The sequence below is a fragment of the Peromyscus californicus genome, unplaced genomic scaffold (assembly GCF_007827085.1).
Source record: "Peromyscus californicus insignis strain IS unplaced genomic scaffold, ASM782708v3 Scaffold_24__1_contigs__length_46423439, whole genome shotgun sequence".
Taxonomy (NCBI): domain Eukaryota; kingdom Metazoa; phylum Chordata; class Mammalia; order Rodentia; family Cricetidae; genus Peromyscus; species Peromyscus californicus.
In genome coordinates this window covers 45422175-45443820 of record NW_026294535.1, presented here as the reverse complement: position 1 = coordinate 45443820, position 21646 = coordinate 45422175, and the positions used below count along the sequence as shown (strand labels likewise).

Here is a 21646-nt window from a genome sequence, read left to right as displayed (position 1 = left end):
AGTACACAGGATGACGGAGTGCTCGGCCTGGATGGGACATCTACTATAGTCGCCCTCCCCAAAAGGCTCTGAGAGCATCAAGAGAGAGGAGGTGGAAAGAACATCAGAACCAGAAGATGGGAAGGATTGTTATGAATTCCATCTTCTAGACATGATATGTCTACCACATTCATGGTGTCACAGCAGTTGTGGTTCCCTGCACAAGACCTGAACAAGATCAAGGCAATCAAAATCCCAGCACAGAGAGGGCAGGTGATCTCCAGACCCCACCCCTTGGCAGTGTACAGTTGGTGGAAGAGAGAGATTCATTCTTTTTTGAGAGTGTGGCCTCTGGTAGGTTTCCCATGCTCTAGAAGTTGGCCTCACATCCATGAACATACAAGCAGCACTAAGTGGCTTATGAATGAAGAAAGAAGAGGAAAAAAGCTTCAGGTTGGGAGGGGGTGAGCTGGAAGAGAGAGACTAGGGACAGATATAGTTCATTGTGAACATGTATGAAATTCAAAAAACATTAAAAAATTAAATTAAGCTATTAGCTAATGAATCAATGCAAAATCAGAATCTTCCACCATCTTCTATATTGATACAAGAATATATATTACTGCCAATTTTCATAGAATTTTATAACATCCAGAATGGCTGGAATAGTGACAATATCAGCTTATGACAATGATCTGATTCACAGAAATTATTAGCATTTATAAAAACTATTCCCTTTCTCACTGAAATGACTTTGGGTCATTGTTTTACCATTTTATCAATAGTGTATGTATTAGTTTGACTGAAGAGATGGAAGAGAACAGCTTATAAAAAGAAGAGTATCAGGAGCCGGGCGGTGGTGGCGCACGCCTTTAATCCCAGCACTCGGGAGGCAGAGCCAGGCGGATCTCTGTGAGTTCGAGGCCAGCCTGGACTACCAAGTGAGTTCCAGGAAAGGCGCAAAGCTACACAGAGAAACCCTGTCTCGAAAAACCAAAAAAAAAAAAAAAGAAGAGTATCAGGAAGAAGGCATTTTTTAATTATTTGGCATATTTTTACATACATTTTCTGTAGCATCAGATGCTTAATGTATGATCTCTTCCACCAGCTCAAGGGACTAATTTATTGTAATGAATTGCAGTAGACTGGACAAGCAGAGATGGCTCAGTGGTTAAGAGTGCTTGATGCACAATCAGGAGGAGCAAAGTTTGGGTATCAGTAGCCACATAAAATCTGAGCACAGCCCCATGAATGCTTGTAACCCAGGAACAGAAGAGAACAGAAACATTGGGTCACTGTGGCTTGTTTGTGGTGAGCCTAGCTGAACTCCAGGTTCAGTGAGAGATTCTGCCTCAAGGGAAGAAGGCAAGAGTTATAGACAGGGACGCTTGATACTGTCCTCTGAACTCCATACATACAGGCATGCACATGCACACACATGTACACAAACTCCTACACATGCACATCACTCCAAATATATGCACAAAAAGGAATAGCCATGATATTAGCATGTAGGAATAGCCTATAGGAATAGCCTACACATGCAATCTAAAGGAATATAAAATATAATACACATTTGTATCAAAGTTAAAAAAGGAAGATTGAGAGATAGTGCCCAATGAAATGGAGAAGAAAATAAGAACAAGCAAATAACACCAATTGTAAATGCACTTTACCATTAGCATCATATTTTTGCAGACAAAGATAGTAACCAAACACAGGTTAATATTCTACAATATGAATGTCTACCAAATGTTCCATAACACTTTACAGTGATCCCACCTCCTCCAGGATGGAATATTTCAATGCAGATGAAATGCTAAACAGTACCTACACAAGTTTAATGGAAAACATAACATATTACTTTAAAATTAAAGAAAGTTGAGGGTCTGAAGAGATGGGTCAGCAGTTAAGAGGGCATGCTATTCTTTCCAACTACAATGGTGCAATTCCCAATACCCACATGGTGGCTCACAACCATCTATAACTCTACTTCCAGGGGATCCAATGCCCTCTTCTGGTCTCTGTGGGAACCAGACTTCAACTTGGTACACAGAAATACATGCAAGCAAAACATCAATATACAAAATATCTTTTAAGAAAGCTGAAACCGATGAGCTCATAATATAAAGCTTCATCCCTCCTTTTTGAAGGGGTATAATGACATTCAAGCTAACCTGTATTTTCATTTGTCTCTATTAAACATTACTTTATTAATCAAATCTTTGAAGGCTTGTTTTACTTGTTGATTTCTCAATGTGTAAATAAAAGGGTTCAACATGGGAGCAATTGAAGTGTTGAGAACAGCCACACCTTTGGTCAGTGATGCCCTTTCATTGGCAGAAGGTTTGACATACATGAAAATGCAGCTTCCATAAGAGATGGAGATGACAATCATGTGAGAGGAACAGGTGGAGAAAGCCTTTTTCCTCTGACTGGCAGATGGAGACCTCAGAATGGTGCTGATGATGCAGATGTATGACAGGATAACAAGAGCCAGTGTGAACAGCAGAGTGAAGGAGGCAACATAAAGGCCAAATGCCTCTAAAAGCCTTGTATCTGAGCAGGAAAGTTGTAAGATGGGGAAGTAGTCACAGCAGAAATGATCAATGACATTCGACCCACAAAAATCTAACTTGAGGACCAGCATGACTAATGGGAAGATGAACAGAAATCCTCCCAGCCATGCTGTGAGAACAAGAAGGGTGCAAACTTTCTGATTCATGATGATGGTGTAATGCAGTGGTTTGCAGATGGCGACATAGCGATCATAAGACATAGCAGTTAGAAGAAAGAACTCAGACACCCCCATGGAGATTAAGAAAAATAACTGAGTCAAACAATTATTATAGGAAATGGTCTTGACTTTAGTAATTATTGACCCCAAAAATCTGGGGATGGAAACACTGGTGAACATAATTTCTAAGAAGGAGAAGTTCTGGAGGAAAAAATACATAGGAGTCTTTAACTGAGCATGTAGCAAGGTAAGCGTGATGATGCTTAGGTTTCCACAGACACTTAATATATAAGCTATGAATAAAAAAATGAAAATCACAACCTGAAGCTCTGGTGAGTCTGATATGCCCAAGAGCACAAACTCAGTAATCATAGAGTAGTTTCTCATACTGATTTTAGTCCTTAGAATCTATTGATAAAAAAGAAATTAAAGTGTAAATTCAATGTAAAAGAAACAAATGTTTAAATATTGATATTATTGTATTCAATGAAATAAGGTCATGGAGCACTTCCACTAAGATTTTCTAATCTCTGCTCATTCCTCAAACATCTTCTTGAAAGGAAACACTTTTGTAGATGGGAGTTTAAAGCCTTTCTATACACAAAAATTTTACATACAGTCATTATTTCTATATTACAAGATTCCTTTGAACTATGTAAAAATATTTTAATAGTATCTTCATTATTTTCTGGTTTCACATATTGTATGCTTTCAGGATTGAATATATAACATTTAATTTCAATTCTAATACTATCTCCAAACTTCTATAGTTTATAGGTACAAACTGAGCACCTGATCATATTTACTAAACCTAAAACTGTCATGGTTATTTTCAAACTTAATACATGTGTAGTTTAAAATGGCCAGGAATAATGTATTTCCCAAGAGAGAAATAAGGCGAGATTTTCTTTAGTTATAAAAACAAGTAAATTCTTAATTTGTGGGAATTAAAACAAAGACCAGAGAAAACAATTTAAACAGAGCCAGGAATCAATAACTACTTTCTATGAAGTCTAAGGTACTAGTAGCATTTTAATATTTTCTTTTTACTAAGCTCACTTTGTAATTTTTATCTTTAAACTTTCTTGAGGACACAAAAAATAACTCTTGCAAACGATTTTTTATCTCAAAGTATAATAGTGCCTTCCTTCTCAAGGAATCAACAGAATAAATAAAATTTTCTATAGGATTTTCGTTTTCAAACCACAAGCTCTTCTAATCAGTCCTATTCTCTTCTGATGCTTAACAGACAAAACAGAGTCTGTGCATAAGTTATCACCAAATGTGATGTACTACTTTCTAGGCAGGGAGTTCAGCAAGGAATTACTACTGAAACTGATAATGGGCCTTTATCCACTTTCTCCTATTGTAGTCTTCTGAGTCTCAGTGTTTTTTCTCTTTAGGAATAAACATATCTTTTTCATCAAAACTTGGAGGTACTGTTTTGTTCACATGATAATTAAAACATACTAAAATGTAAAATTAATAGTAATAAATGTATTTAAGTGATAATTTGGGGATCCTTGCATTTTCCCAGTAAAGTAAATCTTTCAGTGATAGATAAAAATTCTTTTCTTCACAAATATGAAACACACTATTTGTTGTTTATGCTAATACCAATCAGATATAAAATCCTACAGTCTACAGCATAACTTAAATGTTGCTAATTGAAACACAAAATTAAACATATTAATAATATTCTCCAGAAGTTTTTCCCATTCAGGTCACTCTTGGCTCTGTTTACTACACTGAAGCCTGTTACATCAAAAACTTCATGCTAAATTGTTTGTAAGATTGCTAACAGTCTCACCTAGAAGTGAAAATAAATGTATCTTTAGTCTCTTTTATTGTTTCACTGAAACTGTGTGTGCTATATAACACACCATTGTCATCCTCGAAATTATTTAAGAAAATGAAGCAACTGATAAGATTTTAAGACAATAGAAGGTGGAACATTTTGAAGGTCTCTAGATAAGGTAAAGATTGAAATCTACACAAACATAAACACAACTTTACCTTCTCTGGACAGTGTACAAATCCCTGATACACTCAACTAAAGAACAGAAGATGCAAACAGAAATTCAAGACATGTATGTAGTGATGTCATGACCCATCTTCCTTGAAAACCAAACAATATAGAGAGACAGAGGGAAAAAGTGTACTAATCAACTGATAACATTCAACCTGGCTTCCCTTTGGTCAAGCAATTTTCCTAATAAGAGCATAGACTCTGTCTATTCTCAGGAGATAATTCATTCTCAATTCATTTGGGATTAGTTAAACACAGGACTAAACTGCCCTACAATGGGCTCTCTTTGACATTCTTGCTGGTATTTTTTTAATTAGTAAATTCTGCCAACACAAAACAGAATAGATAACTTAAAATTTAATCTTTAAAATCTTCAAAAGTTAGGGTTCTACTTTGCCCTTGTTTTTTATTTTTAATTTCAAAATTGATATGTGCTTCACAATATGAGATCCAGGGCCACACCAGTGTACAGAGACCTATCCTTTTTTAATAAATATTTTTATTTTATAATTAATTTAATTTTACATATCAGCCATGGATTCCCCTGTCCTCCCTCCTCCCACCCTTCAGCCTCCTCACCCCCAATTCACCCCCACCCCATTCCCACCTCCTCCAAGGCAAGATCTCCCCTAGGAATTCAGCTCAGCCTGGTAGATTCAGTTGAGGCAGGTCCAGTCCCCTCCTCCCTGCACCAAAGCTGAGCACAGTGTCTCAGCATAGGCCCCAGGTTCCAAAAAGCCAGTTCATGCAACAAGTACAGGTCCCAGTTCCACTGCCTGGGGGGCTCCTAAACAGTTCAAGCTCATCAACTGTCTAATTATCCAAGAGGGCCTGGCATAGTTCCATGGGGGGCTCCTCAGCTATTGGTTCACAGTTCATGTGTTCCCACCAGTTTGGCTATTTGTCCCTGTGCTTTTTCCAGTCATGGTCTCAATATCTCTTGCTCATATAATCCCTCCTCTCTCTCTCGCCGATTGGACTCCTGGAGCTCCACTTGGGGCCTGGCCACGGATCTCTGCGTCTGCTTCCACCAGATAGAATGAGAGTTCTATCATGACAGTTAGAGTGTTCAACCATCCAATCACTAGAGTAGGTCAGCTCAGGCACCCTCTCGACCATTGCCAGTAGTCTATAGTGAAGTCATCACTGTGTATTTCTGGGGACCTCTCTAACACTCTGCTTCTTCCTAATCCCATGGGGTCTTCATTTATCATGGTGTCTCTTTCCTTGTTCTCCCACTCTGTTCTTGATCCAGCTGGGACCTCCCACTCCCCTAAGTTCTCTTTCCCTGATCCTTGCCCTCCATTACCCTCCCTCACCCCCAGTTTGCTCATGTAGATCTCATCCATTCAGGGACCTATCCTTAACCTACCCTACCAGCCATGCATTTATTTCAAAGCTTTTGATTATTCAAAATAAAATATACTGTATTATACCAAATTGGTTTTATGTATTATACAAACACAACCACACACTCACTTATTGTTTTATGTACTTTATTATATTATATACACTATGTAAGTACAGATATTTTGAAATTTCATTACACAAAATATTGTTCAACATTCCTATCTTGCTTTTCAGTTAACACTGAGTAACAGATGTCATTTCTGGCTGTGTTATCTAGAAAAAAAAAGTTTCCTTTTGTAACATTTGCATGAATTATCCAATGAGATTTATTCATAATTTATTAATTTTATTGTTGGTTAAGGTTAGGGCTAGATCCACATTTCATTCGCTAGTAGCATTCATTCTCTGCTAGCACACAACAGCATAACTTTAAATCATTTAAATATCTTTAAAAATTAGGATTGTCCTTTAGCTTTGCAAAGGGCATTCATGAAATTACAGCAGCTGTGGTTGACTACTCAAGACATTCACATGATGATGGTTGGGAAGCCTTGTACCTGAGGAGCCACAGGCTGATAATTTTTCTGGTTTTAACACTCTCACTACTCCATTTTATGGAAGAGGTGCTCACATCATGAGGGGTGGGGTAAGGTGAACTTTCCCAAGTATGGGAGCCAGCTCTCCTATTAGGGGTGAGGCCAGCTTTCTCATGCCAAGGTCATTAGGTTCTGTTATCCTAGGGCTGAGGAGGCTCAGGGTCAGCTCTCCTGGGGTGGGAGGGTCACTCTCCTGGGGGAGGGGGTTATTCCAGGACAGTGAGGGTTGGGGCCAACTCAGTAGGGCCCTCATATTCAATATATGGTTCAATACATGGTTTGCATGGGACCTTGAGGTAACACTAGCAACTGATATCCACAGACCCCAGCTGCTTCAGGACCACAGTACCAGAAGTAGTCAGCAGCAGCAGCAGCTTGGAGCCAGATGTCACCATGGCCTCGGGGGAGGGGAGAGCAGCATGGGAACTCTGGCTTAAAGGAAATATAGGTTTAAACATCAAAGGCTATTTCTCTGAGAGACTGAGACAAAAGACTTGAACATCTCAATTTTATTCTGTGTGTGTGTGTTGTTGTTGTTGTTTTTGTTAATGGTTTTTGATGTTTATTATTGAAATCTCTACAAGTAATGCAATTACCTTTTTAAATATCTAGGGTTTTTTTTCAAATTTGCTTTTGTGTACTCAATTGTCTTGTATGCCATTAAACAAAACTCAAAGTCACAAAAAATATTCTACACCCAAAAATATACTTTTTATGATGTTATACTTTTCTATTTTAGAAATTTAAAGTTATTCGAAATTTAAGTTAATACATCAAAAATACTATTCATGGTATAGGTAATATCTATATCAGCTCATAATCACTTTAAGACATCCCATAATACATACCTAATGTTCAGGATAAGCAGTTTAGGAGGGTGGTTTTTGTTTTTTGGAGACATGGTTTCTCCATGCAGCCCTGGTTGCCCTGGAACTTACTCTGTAGACCAGGCTGGCCTTGAACTCATAGAGATCTGTCTGCCTCTGCCTCCCAGTGCTGAGATTAAAGGTGAGTGCCAGTACTGCCAGGTCAGGATAGGCAATTTTTGTCAGGGCCTCACATTTAACCCTAGATGGCCAGGAACTCACTATGTAAACCAGGCTAGCCCCAAACAAGAAATACACATGCCTCTACCTCCCAAGTCATGGGATTAAAATCATGTGCCAACATACACTACACAGGATCAATATTTTGTTCCTGTTTTAAGGAAATATATATATACATATATATGTATATTTATATATTTATATACACATATATAATAAAAAATCTGTAACTTTTTTTAAATATAGCAATATTCAAGTATTCCAGAGTCTGACTCATCATGCAATGGTTCTTTTCAGAATTTCTACTGACCAGATTGAAAGAAAGACTCCTCAGAAGCTAATGAATAATTAAAGGATTTATTTTATTAGAATTTCTTTTCCCTATTTTTCATGATTACTTGCACAAAATCTCCTTGTAAATATGAGTGTTAATTAATTTTAATAATGATAATAATAACAATAATACCAGTGTATATAGAAACAAATCTTAGAAGAGAGACCACTACATCCAACTTCCTAAAAAAAAATAATAAATAGTAAAAGTCAAGAAATATATGGGCTTTGCTATTGGTTGCTCTGCACAAATTGATTGTAAGGCCCTATTGCTGAAGAAAACACCTGAATAACTCACTGAACACAGAGAAGCTGAATTGGTGCCTAACTAGAGTCTTCACCCCTACTGACTACTGCTCAAGGGACTGGAAAGTACTCTACACGCAACCAGAAGAGAAACTTAACAGATATAAACCCTTTGATCTACACTGGTGACCTCCTGGATGATGAGCCAGTGCAATGGTGGTACAATAATGCAGGAGTAACCAATCACTACCTGAATGAATTTAAGGCCCACTCCACAAAATGGAACTCATGACTGATAGTGTCCAGGTGGCCAAGAACCTGAACTAGATAGGCCTTGACCTAGGGGAAAACCAAATAGTATTGCTCTGCTAAATGAATGCAGCAATGTAATGACTCCTAATAAAGTTCTATTCCCATAGATCAGTGACTTGTTCAGCCATCATCAAAGAAGTTTCCACCTTCAATATATGGGAACAAATACAGAGACAAACAACTGGATGGGCAGAGAGTGACAGACCTTGGGACATTCAGTTGCAAATGAAATGTCTCCAACAAACTTCCTTCCTCTGGCTCAGAGAACCCTGCAGAAGAGGGGGCAGAAGGATTATAAGAGCCAGTGAGGATGGAAGACACCAGTGAAACAATGCCTTCCAGACACAACAGGACTGACACATAAACTCACAGAGACAGTGGCAGCATGCACAGGGCCTGCACAAGGCTAAGCCAGATAGTCTCGGCACTAAGAGGGGGAAGTGAACATGGCCTCTCATCCCTAAACAAGAAGCTATCGCTACTTGAAAACCACCCACATAAGAAAAGTTAATTTTTTCCAGGGAGTCTCTTTGGGTATACAAACCCACTTAAGAAGAAGCCAAATGACCTGCAGTTAAGGACCAACACAAAATGAACTCCGTGATATTTTTGGAGATATTTTGTCTCCTAATGCTTTGTCTGGGCACCTTTTACCTCACTGTGCTTTTGTTGAAGTTGTATGGTTTCCAATTTTGTGTTGTTATGGGTGTTTATGTATGTGTGTGTGACTCTGTGTGTGTTTGTGTATCTGTGTGTCCCTGTGTGTATATGTGTGTATGTGTCTCTGTGTGTTTGTGTATCTGTGTGTCTGTGTGTGTGTGTATGTGTGTATATCTTGTGCTATTTCTTTGGGATTTTTTCTGTTTGTTTTTCTCTATTGGATTTTTTATTTACTTGCCTTCTTGCTTTCTAAACAAAGAAAATGAAGGCCTGAAGTTAGATGGATGGGTGAGAGGAGATAATCTGGGAGGAGACAAGAGAGGAAAAACACTTATCAGAATATAATTTATTAATTATCAATTTTCATTAACTAATAAAATAAATATGTATATGAGCTTTGAACTGGGAAGACCAAGAATAAAAGTACAAATAAGCATTAAAGGGATTTCTAGTGTTGGGTGACTCACTTAATTTTGTCAATTTTCAATCTTTTGTTGAAAATAGAATTATTTCTTGAGAGATTTTGAAAATTAAATGAAATTATATAAAAACAATTGTGCTTTAAAGTATGTTGCATTGAGGCTCCAAAAGTGGCTGAAGTGTTCTGTCATTTTTCTTTCAAACAGAATTAATTTTTAACTTGGGGAAGGATGTTCACAGTGGTTGCAATAATACCTTTATTAAAAGTGCTATTCTAATCACTGTATTTTTATTATTACATTTTTATTTTTAAAACATTTTTTATTTTGATCATATTCTTTCCTTCCCCCAAGTCCTTCAGCTCCTCTCCGCCTCCATACCCACCCAACTTTTAAGTTCTTTCTTAAAAACAAACAAAAACTCAATGTAACAACAGAAAAAAAAAGCCAATAAAACCACACACTCAAAAAAAAAAATTAAAGTGGAGTTCATCATATGTTGGTCAACTGCTCCTGAATACAAAGCCTGTCCTAGATTGGTCAATATACCCAGGGTCACTACCGGAGAAAACTGATTTTCCCTATCCAGCAGGTATAAAGGACAGTTTAGTGGTTAACCTTTATCATACTAGCTAGGTTTTCATTCATTCTCTTTTTAATATAATAAGATAAAAATTATCACATTGAAGTTGAACTAGATAAACCAACAGAAGGAAAACAGCCCAAGAGAAGGAATCAGATGCCCACTCATTCACACACTCAGGAATCTCATAAAAACACTAAAGTGGAAGCCATTAAAATGTACTCAGAGAACTTGGTGCAGACTGTGAAGGCCCTGTGTGTGGTGCTTCAGTCTCTGTGGGTTCATAGGAGTTTGTTCATGTTGATTTAGAGGGACTTTTTCCTTGGTGTCCTCCATTCCCCCTGGTTTGTACACTCTTTCCACTTCCTCCTCCTCCTCCAGTTGCCTGTACTCTGAGGAAACAGATTGATGGAGACATCCCATGTAGGGAATGCATGTTCCAAGGTCTCTCACTCTCTGTGAAAAGTCTGGCTGTGGATCTCTGTGTTTGTTCCCACCTGCTGTAGAAGGAGGTTTCTCTGATGATAGCTGAACAAGATAGTTTTAGTTTATAAGTACAGCATAATATCACATAACTCATTTTATCAATTTTTTAATTTTTTAGACAAGGATTGTGAACTTTTACCTTTATTCTCATTTGGACTTAAAAATTTTTATTATAATTTACAAATGAAGCATTATGGCTCAGAGAGATTGCATAATATGCATTAAATCATATAGTTAACAAATGTTAAATATTATCTAAGACCAACTACAAACAAGTGTATTCCCTTAAAAAAAAGTCCTATACAGCCCTATTCAAATAAACACAAACACAGAAAGAGTAATTTCTACCTTTTAATCAGTACAAAATTAGTTTTGTGTACTATAACAAAATATAGCATGTAATATAATTTTAATACCACACTTCAAACTATAGTCTGGTATAATCTACTTAGTTTGAATAAAGTTGAGCTGTTGACTTCAAAATATAACTTTAAAAATAAGAACTAAAGAGAAATTACACTCCAAGGATGGACATTGTCACATCCCACAGCACCAAAAGATGTTGATTGTTAAATGAAAACTCCAGTACCAGGCATCAGATATCTCCCTGTGATTTGTTGGCAAGGGTAGGTCCCAAGGTCTCCAAAACTACAAATGGTATTACCATTTCCCTTGGTTATCATACTAAACATGGTTAAAATTCCAGTCCTGAAGACACCACACACCTTGGATGCAAGAAATAGAGAAATCAGTCTCTGACCACCCAGGAAACTTTCTCCTTGCTACAAGCTTTGATCCTGCTGAAAAGTTCTGTACAGGCTGCTGGGGGACAAAGAGACCAGTGATCTTACCCAGCACTAGACACTGCATACTGCTGGATTGTCCTGCTAGACAAGATGTGTCCGCTGGTGCAATAGACAAGACCGCTCTGGAGAACTAACCACTTAATGACCAGATTTGAGACCTATTCTTCAGGACAGAACACCATATTTTTTGCTGTAATCTTGCTCAAACAACCATGGAGGATGAGGTCATTGGTCCAAGTTATTTTAGATGGTCATGCTGTCAAACACCTTCTAAACAGTTATGTTTATACTCCAAAATCCTGGCTCCTCTCAGTCTTTGTCAGGAGAGCTTCTTTTGCAAGTGAGCAGCAGTCAGTGGAGGTGTGCACAACTGGTCAGAGTACACAGGATGACGGAGTGCTCGGCCTGGATGGGACATCTATTATAGTCGCCCTCCCCAAAAGGCTCTGAGAGCATCAAGAGAGAGGAGGTGGAAAGAACATCAGAACCAGAAGATGAGAAGGATTGTTATGAATTCCATCTTCTGGACACGACATGTCTACCACACTCATGGTGTCACAGCAGCTGTGGTTCCCTGCACAAGACCTGTACAAGATCAAGGCAATCAAAATCCCAGCACAGAGAGGGCAGGTGATCTCCAGACCCCACCCCTTGGCAGTGTACAGTTGGTGGAAGAGAGAGATTCATTCTTTTTTGAGGGTGTGGCCTCTGGTAGGTTTCCCATGCTCCAGAAGTTGGCCTCACATTCATGAACATACAAGCAGCACTAAGTGGCTTATGAATGAAGAAAGAAGAGGAAAAAAGCTTGAGGTTGGGAGGGAGTAAGCTGGAAAGGAGAGACTAGGGATAATATATTTCATTGTAAACATGTATGAAATTCAAAAAACATGAAAAAATTAAATTAAGCTATTAGCTAATGAATCAATGCAAAATCAGAATCTTCCACCATCTTCTATATTGATACAAGAATATATATTACTGCCAATTTTCATAGAATTTTATAACATCCAGAATGGCTGGAATAGTGACAATATCAGCTTATGAATATGATCTGATACACAGAAATTATTAGCATTTATAAAAACATTCCCCTTCTCACTGAAATGACTTTGGGTCTTTGTTTTACCATCTTATAGATAGCGTATGTAGTAGTTTGACTGAAGAAATGGAAAAGAACAGCTTATAAAAGGAAGAGTATCAGGAAGAAGGCATTTTTTAATTATTTGGCATATTTTTACATACATTTTCTGTAGCATCAGATGCTTAATGTATGATCTCTTCCACCAGCTCAAGGGACTAATTTATTGTAAAGAACTGCAGTAAACTGGACAAGCAGAGATGACTCAGTGGTTAAGAGTGCTTGATGCACAATCAGGAGGAGCAAAGTTTGGGTATCAGTAGCCACATAAAATCTGAGCACAGCCCCATGAATGCTTGTAACCCAGGAACAGAAGAGAACAGAAACAAGTGGGTCATTGTGGCTTGTTTGTGGTGAGCCTAGCTGAACTCCAGGTTCAGTGAGAGATTCTGCCTCAAGGGAAGAAGGCAAGAGTTATAGACAGGGACGCTTGATACTGTCCTCTGAACTCCATACATACAGGCATGCACATGCACACACATGTACACAAACTCCTACACATGCACATCACTCCAAATATATGCACAAAAAGGAATAGCCATGATATTAGCATGTAGGAATAGCCTATAGGAATAGCCTACACATGCAATCTAAAGGAATATAAAATATAATACACATTTGTATCAAAGTTAAAAAAGGAAGATTGAGAGATAGTGCCCAATGAAATGGAGAAGAAAATAAGAACAAGCAAATAACACCAATTGTAAATGCACTTTACCATTAGCATCATATTTTTGCAGACAAAGATAGTAACCAAACACAGGTTAATATTCCACAATATTGATGTCTATTAAATGTTCCATAACACTTTACAGTGATCCCACCTCCTCCAAGATAGAATATTTCAATGCAGATGAAATGCTAAACAGTACCTACACAGGTTTAATGGAACACATAACATAGATACTTCAAAATTAAAGAGAGTTGAAAGCCTGAAGAGATGGATCAGCAGTTAAAAGCATATGCTATTCTTTCCAACTACAATGGTGCAATTCCCAGTACCCGTATGGTGGCTCACAACCATCTATAACTCTACTTCCCGGGGATCCAATGCCCTCTTCTGGTTTCTGTAGGAACCAGACTTCAACTTGGTACACAGAAATACATGCAAGCAAAACATCAATACACAAAATATCTTTTAAGAAAGCTGAAACCGATGAGCTCATAATATAAAGCTTCATCCCTCCTTTTTGAAGGGGTATAATGACATTCAAGCTAACCTGTATTTTCATTTGTCTCTATTAAACATTACTTTATTAATCAAATCTTTGAAGGCTTGTTTTACTTGTTGATTTCTCAATGTGTAAATAAAAGGGTTCAACATGGGAGCAATTGAAGTGTTGAGAACAGCCACACCTTTGGTCAGTGATGCCCTTTCATTGGCAGAAGGTTTGACATACATGAAAATGCAGCTTCCATAAGAGATGGAGATGACAATCATGTGAGAGGAACAGGTGGAGAAAGCCTTTTTCCTCTGACTGGCAGATGGAGACCTCAGAATGGTGCTGATGATGCAGATGTATGACAGGATAACAAGAGCCAGTGTGAACAGCAGAGTGAAGGAGGCAACATAAAGGCCAAATGCCTCTAAAAGCCTTGTATCTGAGCAGGAGAGCTGTAAGATGGGGAAGTAGTCACAGCAGAAATGATCAATGACATTCGAACCACAAAAATCTAACTTGAGGAATAGCATGATTAATGGAAAGATGGTCAGAAATCCTACTAGCCATGAGGCGAGGACAAGAAGGGTGCAAACTTTCTGATTCATGATGATGGTGTAATGCAGTGGTTTGCAGATGGCGACATAGCGATCATATGACATAGCAGTTAGAAGGAAGAACTCAGACACCCCCATGGAGATGAAGAAAAATAACTGAGTCAAACAGTTGTTATAGGAAATGGTCTTGACTTTAGTAATTATTGACCCCAAAAATCTAGGGACTGAAACACTGGTGAACATAATTTCTAAGAAGGAGAAATTCTGGAGGAAGAAATACATAGGAGTCTTTAACTGAGCATGTAACAAGGTAAGTGTGATGATGCTTAGGTTTCCACAGACACTTAATATGTAAGCAATGAATAAAAAGGAAAAAATTATAACCTGAAGTTCTGGTGTGTCTGATATGCCCAAGAGCACAAACTCAGTAATCATAGAGTGGTTTCTCATACTGATTTATTGTCCACAAAATCTATTGATTAAAAAAATGAAGCATAAATTTAATGTAAGAGAATTGAAGTTTAAATATTGATATTACTATGTTCAAATAAATGAAGCAATATCTGTTCATTTCTACTAAGTAGAAAACCCTTGTTAAAAGGAAACATATAGGTAGATGTATAAAGCCCCCTTCAACCATTTTATTCAAGGCTCTACATACAGTCATAATTTCTATATGTGTATGATACCACTGAGTTACAGATTTGTGTAACAATATTTTAATAGTATCTTCATTTTTAATATGAAACACTGTCTTCTAGTTTCACATATTGCATGCTTTCTGGACTGAATATATAACATTTAATTTCAATTCTAATATTGTTTTCAACCTCTATAGTGTGTTGGCAGAAACTGAGCACCAAATTATTTTTACTAAACCCAAATGATATCAGGGTTATTTTCAAGCTTTATATATGTGTTGTTTAAAATGGCCATTGAAACAAATGTGCTTGCAAACACAGAAATGGGACTACATTTTCTTTATTATAAAAACAAATAAATTATTTATTTGTGAGAATTCAAACATGGGCCAGGCACCAGACAGTTCTGGCATACACTTTCAATCCTGGTACTCAGGGGGCAGAGGCAGGTGAATCTCTTGAGTTCCAGGCCAGCTTGGTCTACAGAGCGAGGTCCAGGACAGCCAAGTCTATACAGAGAGACCTAGTCTCAACAAATCAAAAGCAAAAAAGTCATGGGCCAAGGAAAATAATTTAAATAGAGCCAGGGGTCAATAATTTATTTCAATTAATTCTGAGTCACATCATTTTAATATTTTCTTTTTACTAAGTTCACTTTGTAATTTTATGTTTAAACTTTCTTGAGGACAAAAACTAACTCATACAGAAGATTTTTTTATCTCAAAGTATAATAGTATATTCCTTCTCAAATAATCAACAGAATAAACAAAATTTTCTATAGGATTTACTTTATCAAATTACAGAGCTCTGCACTGTAATCTTCTATCAGTCCTATTCTCTCCTGATACTTATCAGACAACATAGAGTCTGTGTATAAGTTATCACCAAATGTGATGCACTACTTTCTAGGCAGGGCAGTTCAGCAAAAGATAAGTACTAAACTGATAATGGACATTGTCCACCCTTTTCTATTTTAATCTTCTGAGTCTCAGTTTTTTCTCTTTAGGAATATATATACCTCTTTCATCATCATGTCATCAAAACTGTTACGTGGTTTACATGATAGTTAAAATACACCAAAATACAAAATTAATAGTAATAAATATATTTAATAATTTGGTGGCCTTGCTTTTTCCAGTAGAGTAAAGCTTTCAATAATAGGTGAAAATGCATTTTTTCACAAGTGTGAAACATACTGTTTAGTGCTTATGGTAATACCAGTCAAATATAAAACCTTACAGTGGTCAGCCATGACTTAAATTCTGCCATTTAAAACACAAATTTAAACATATTAATAATATTCTTCAGAAGATGTTTTTGTCATTCTGTTCACTATTACCTCTGTGTATTACACAGAAAACTGCCATGTAAAAAACATATATGCTGACTTGCTTGTGAGATTGCTAAAAGTCTCACTTAGAAACAAAAATAAAACTATCATTAATTTCTTTTGTAATTTCACAAAAACTGAGTATGTTATGATCTATGTCCAAACATACTATGGTCATCCTTACAATTATTTAAGAACATGGCGCAACTGATACTGTTTTAAGATACTAGAAGGTGAAATATTTTGAAGGTCTCTGGATAAGATAAAGACTGAAATCTAAACAAACATAAATAAAACCTTACCTTCTCTGGCCAGTGTACAAATCCCTGACACACTCAACTAAAGAACAGAAGGATGCAAACAGAAGTTCAAGACATGCGTATGGTGATGTTGTGACTCATCTTCCTGGAAAACCAAACAATATAGAGACAGAGGGGGGAAAGTGTACCAATCATCTGACAGCATTCAACCTGGCTTCCCTTTGGTCAAGCAATTTTCCTAATAAGAGCATGGACTCAGTGTATGCTCAGGAGATAATTCATTCTCAATTCATTTGGGATTAGATAAACACAAGACTGAACTGTCCTACAATGGGCTCCTCTTTGACAGTCTTACTAATATTTTACTAATTAGTAAATTCTGGCAGTTCAGAGCAAATAGAGAATAAATAAATAAATAATATTTTAATATCCTCAAAAGTTAAGATATCTTGTTTTTGTTTTCTTTTTTTTTTTTTTTTTTTGGTTTTTTTTTTTTTTCGAGACAGGGTTTCTCTGTGTAGCTTTGCGCCTTTCCTGGAACTCACTTGGTAGTCCAGGCTGGCCTCGAACTCACAGAGATCCGCCTGGCTCTGCCTCCCGAGTGCTGGGATTAAAGGCGTACGCCACATGTGCTCGACAGTATGAGATCCAGAGCCACAAAAATGTACAAAGACCTATCCTTACCCTATCCTTTCATTTCCTTCAAATCTTTTGATTAGTCAAAAGAAGATATATTATATTATAACAAATCAAATTGTTTCTACGTATTACACAAACACACAGACTCAGTTATTGTATTGTATTTTATATATTCTACAAATACAGACAAGATTTTACGTATTCTACAAATACAGACAAGATTTTACTGCACAAAATGTTCTACAACTTTCCTATCTTGTTTTTTTTCAGTTAACATTGAGAAATGGATGTCATTCCTTGTCAAGTTATCTAGAAAAAAATGTAACCTTCTATAACAATTGCATTGGATATCAAGGAGACTTGTACATAATTTATTAGTTCAATAATTGGTTGAGATTAGAATTAGATCCACATTTCATCACTAGTAACTCTGCCTGCATAGAATAGCGTGAATAACTTAAAATTGCTTAAATATCTCTAAAAATTAGGATTGTCCTTTAGCTTTGCAAAGGGCATTCATGAAATTACAGCAGCTATGGTTGACTACTCAAGACATTCACAAGATATGGCTTGGGAGGCCTAGCTGTTCCTGAGGAGCCACAGGCTGTTAATGGTTATTGGAGGATAGGGAGTCATTTTCTTCAACGGTGTAGCGCCTAGCATGTTGCCCATATTCTAGTAAATAACCCTCCATCCATGTTTGTATGAGTAGCCCTAATTAAACTCAATAGGCTATAAAAAGAAATATGAAAGTAGGGGGACTTATACTGAGAAGAAGTTTGTTGAAAGAGTGAGGGGGATAAGAAAGGATAACAGGAAGAATATGATCAAAATATATTACATAAATATATTAAACTGTTGGATAATAAATTAAGGGAGTGCACGTTCTTTTTCTGGTTTTAAATATTCTCACTACTCTGTTTTATGGAAGAGGTATTCTCATCTTGTAGGATTTCATCTTTAAAATTTGGTAGCATTTAACTATGACACTGAACTTAGAGTTGTATTTTTACAAAGTCTTATCTACATGCTCTAATTCTTCAGTAAATGTAGTGATATGCAGATAAATGCTTTCATCAGTGAATTTTGGTGGATGTACCAAAGAAATTTGTTCATTTCACCAATGTTTCAAATTTTAAAAAAATCTTAGCTGTTATTTATTATGTATAACTGACGTACAATAGCACACAGTTAATATTCTCATTCAAATATGCAATATTTCACAATCAATGCACACATTATATACAAATAAATGAAATGGAAGAATGAGCATAGAAAATAAGACTAAAACACAAAAGAACAAATATTTAATATCTCAGTATCAAGAACATGTGGTGGCATGATGTGAGACCTAAAGATTTTAGCAGCTCCATCACTAGAGTTGACCCTCTGGATTCCACATAGACTTTCTCTTGGGCTAACACCACTCACTGCCTGTAATGTCTTGGCAGACATCATATGTTCCTATCCTCTCTATGCTAAGGGACTCCAACACTACCACCATCTACCTGGTTATTGATGACCACTCTTAAACAGAGTTGCAATGAGAAAGAAAAAATGGGTCAGAAATAAATACAAATGTACAGTTTAAAGAGAAAAAGAGCACCAGGAAACAATACAGCACCCAAGGCTTGTGATAAGAGAGACAGAGATTAAGGGGATGCTTGATCTGCACAGGAATAAAGACTCCACCCATCTAAGCCTCCAATTTGTATAAGGAAAATGCCTGACAATTTTCTGATCCTAGAAAGGGAAGAAAAACTATAATAAATATAAGTCAAGGGGCACAAGCTCCATGCCAGGATAGCTGCCAAACAGAGCCAATGAGGCCAGGCTGTGTATAGCAGCAGAGTTCCTAAATAAAAGCCTAGAGAGACCACTGTGTGGACTGTGAAAATGAAACCTGCATTGCATTGGAGACCCTAAGATGTTGGAGAGACAACAACCATGAGATATCTGCCAAGGAAAGCTGCATACAGGGAGTGGAACCAGCCTAACAGAAAAATGTATGTTGCAGGTTCCAAAGCTGAAAGGGTAGAACTACCAAAACCTTTTGGCATTGGAGTCGAACTACAGAATTTGGCACTTGCCCTGCTAGGTTTTGGTATTGTTTAGGTCCAATATTTCCTCACTGTGCCCCATTGCTCCACTTTGGAATGGTAACGCATATTCTGTGCTGTTGTAGGTTAAAAGAACATAGCTTACTTTTTATTTTATATGAGTTACAGTTAGGGAATTCCCCTGAGTTTCAGAACAGACTTTGGACTTGGGATGTTATCGAAAGCTTTTTAGGTGCCTGACCCCAAAAAAACTTTCTTCCAGAGTCCAGGGAAGGTGCTACAAGTGGCAGAAACTATTTATCTATGAATCAATCTACTTATCTGAGGGTATATCAATAAATCTACACACACCGTGCTCTTTCAGTCCATCCACTTTATTGTTCTAAGTAAGTTTCAACTCTGCCTCTGAACTCTCTACTGTTCTCTCTTTTTTCTACTGCTTCTCTAAATCTACAGCTTCTTTTCAGCCCTTATTCTTAGCTCCTCTCTTGTCTGACTCCTTACATTTCCCCCAGGAGACTTCTTGCAATACTGAGAAAAGTTTCAAAACCCTCAAGGTCATAGCACATTCCTAGAATTGACGATAAGGAGCAGAGCCATTACCCTGGTAACATAAGGTCCAAGGTCTCAAGTGTGGGAGGCCAGCTCCCACCTTTTAAATGGTTCCTATGAGGAGGACAGAGGAATAAGAAACTTTTAGATAGAAAGATAGTGGAGAGGAGACAGACAGAAACATAGGATAGCTTCGGGAGGACCTGGATCAAAATCCACTGGCCCCTTCTGTCTCTTCAAAAGGGCTTTTTATAACAATGCCAAGGAGCAGGGCAAAAGACCTCCACCTTGCTAGATCAAAGCACACAGCCAAGTGCAGACCCTTCCACACACCTGGTAACCACACATGAGGTCAAGTCATCCCCTTATGAAGCCCTGATGGGTAAAGAAAGCTCAGATCTCACTAGGAAACCTCTGTGGGTCTTCACACTCAGGACCAGAGGGAGAAGGCGCAGTACCCAGTGCCACAAACTCTGAGACATAGCTTTGTATCAGCAGACTTGGCAAGCAAAGAATTGGCAGGCTTTTCTTAGCTTGTGTCAGTAGCCTTGGTGGATACTCTGACCTTGTGCATACTCTAAAGTTTTAAACTTATAATCTATATACAAAGGCCTTTAGTCTAGTTTGAACTTGCTCTGAGGTAAAAATGAGCTAAACGTGTGCAGTTTGTGTTAGACTGAGGAGAAATTATTTTCTGTGTTAGTCTGAGCAAAAGGAACAAAGCGGGCTTTAAGTGTCTACAGTATCATGGGAAAATGGATCTGACTATGAAGCATACCCTAGTATATTTTCTATATATCAAAATTATACAGCTAATGTGGAGCCCCCATGGGACTGGACTAGGCCCTCTGGATACAGAAGACGGTTGTTTGGCTCAAACTGTTTGGGGGGCACCCAGGCAGGGGGATCGGGATCTGTCCCTGGTCTATGGGCAGGCATCTGGAACCTGGTGCCTGTGGTGTGACACCTTGCACAGCCTTGGTGCAGTGGGAAGGGGCTTGCACCTGCCTAGGCTCAGTGTGCTGGGCTCTGCTGACTCCCCATGGGAGACCTCGACTTGGTGAATGTGGGGATGTGAGGTGGCTTGGGAAAGAGGGCTGGGGGTGGGAGGAGGGAGGAGGGGGATCTGTGGATAGTATGTGGAGTGAGTAGAAAATTTCTTAATAAAGAAAAATGAAAGAAAAAAATTATACAGCTAAATGAAAAGTCATCTTCCTAACTACCCACAGATATATGTGCCCATAAGATTGAGATGTAATCATGAAGTTACATATATACATTACATGAAGATGCATGGTAATGAGATATCACAGTGTAATTGCATAAGAAGTTTACAAGAAACAGCCAATTCATTCAAAGGCAGTAATTCCAAAATGCCTTGCGTGATGGTTTCTCTACCAGAACCCTTGGTTCTGATAGGTTGACCTTTTGAATACTGGTTGTTACCAGCTGTATATTCCCATGGCCTTTTGCTACCAGCAGCTCTCAATAGGATGTTTAAGTAGTGTTGAGACCTTGAGAGACTACAGTGACTTTTGAAGTTGGACTAAATGCATTTTGCATCACAATACGGCCACAGGCTTATGGGTACCAGGGAGTAGACTGTGGTATGTTATGCTCCATACTATTGAGCATTTGAGTATTTGCTTCCCTGTTGATTCACTGTTTAGGTAATATAGGAAGTATGGTCTTGCTGGAGGGAGTGTGTTGCTGGAGGCAGGTTTTGA

At 37.8% G+C, this 21646-nt stretch overlaps 2 protein-coding genes across 2 annotated transcripts; both read right to left on the bottom strand.

The window, feature by feature from the left end:
• Window positions 1-2164: 2164 nt before the first annotated feature.
• LOC128120049 (olfactory receptor 6C3-like) lies at window positions 2165-3103 on the bottom strand. The gene has a single exon (XM_052753802.1). The coding sequence runs from the start codon at window positions 3101-3103 to the stop codon at window positions 2165-2167; it is 939 nt and encodes a 312-aa protein (XP_052609762.1).
• A 10845-nt stretch (window positions 3104-13948) lies between these two features.
• Window positions 13949-14887, bottom strand: LOC128120048 (olfactory receptor 6C3-like). The gene has a single exon (XM_052753801.1). The coding sequence runs from the start codon at window positions 14885-14887 to the stop codon at window positions 13949-13951; it is 939 nt and encodes a 312-aa protein (XP_052609761.1).
• Window positions 14888-21646: the final 6759 nt, after the last annotated feature.

Coding starts and splice junctions, on each gene's coding strand:
- LOC128120048 (XM_052753801.1), bottom strand. CDS start 14,887: ATGAGAAACCACTCTATGATTACTGAGTTTGTGCTCTTGGGCATATCA.
- LOC128120049 (XM_052753802.1), bottom strand. CDS start 3,103: ATGAGAAACTACTCTATGATTACTGAGTTTGTGCTCTTGGGCATATCA.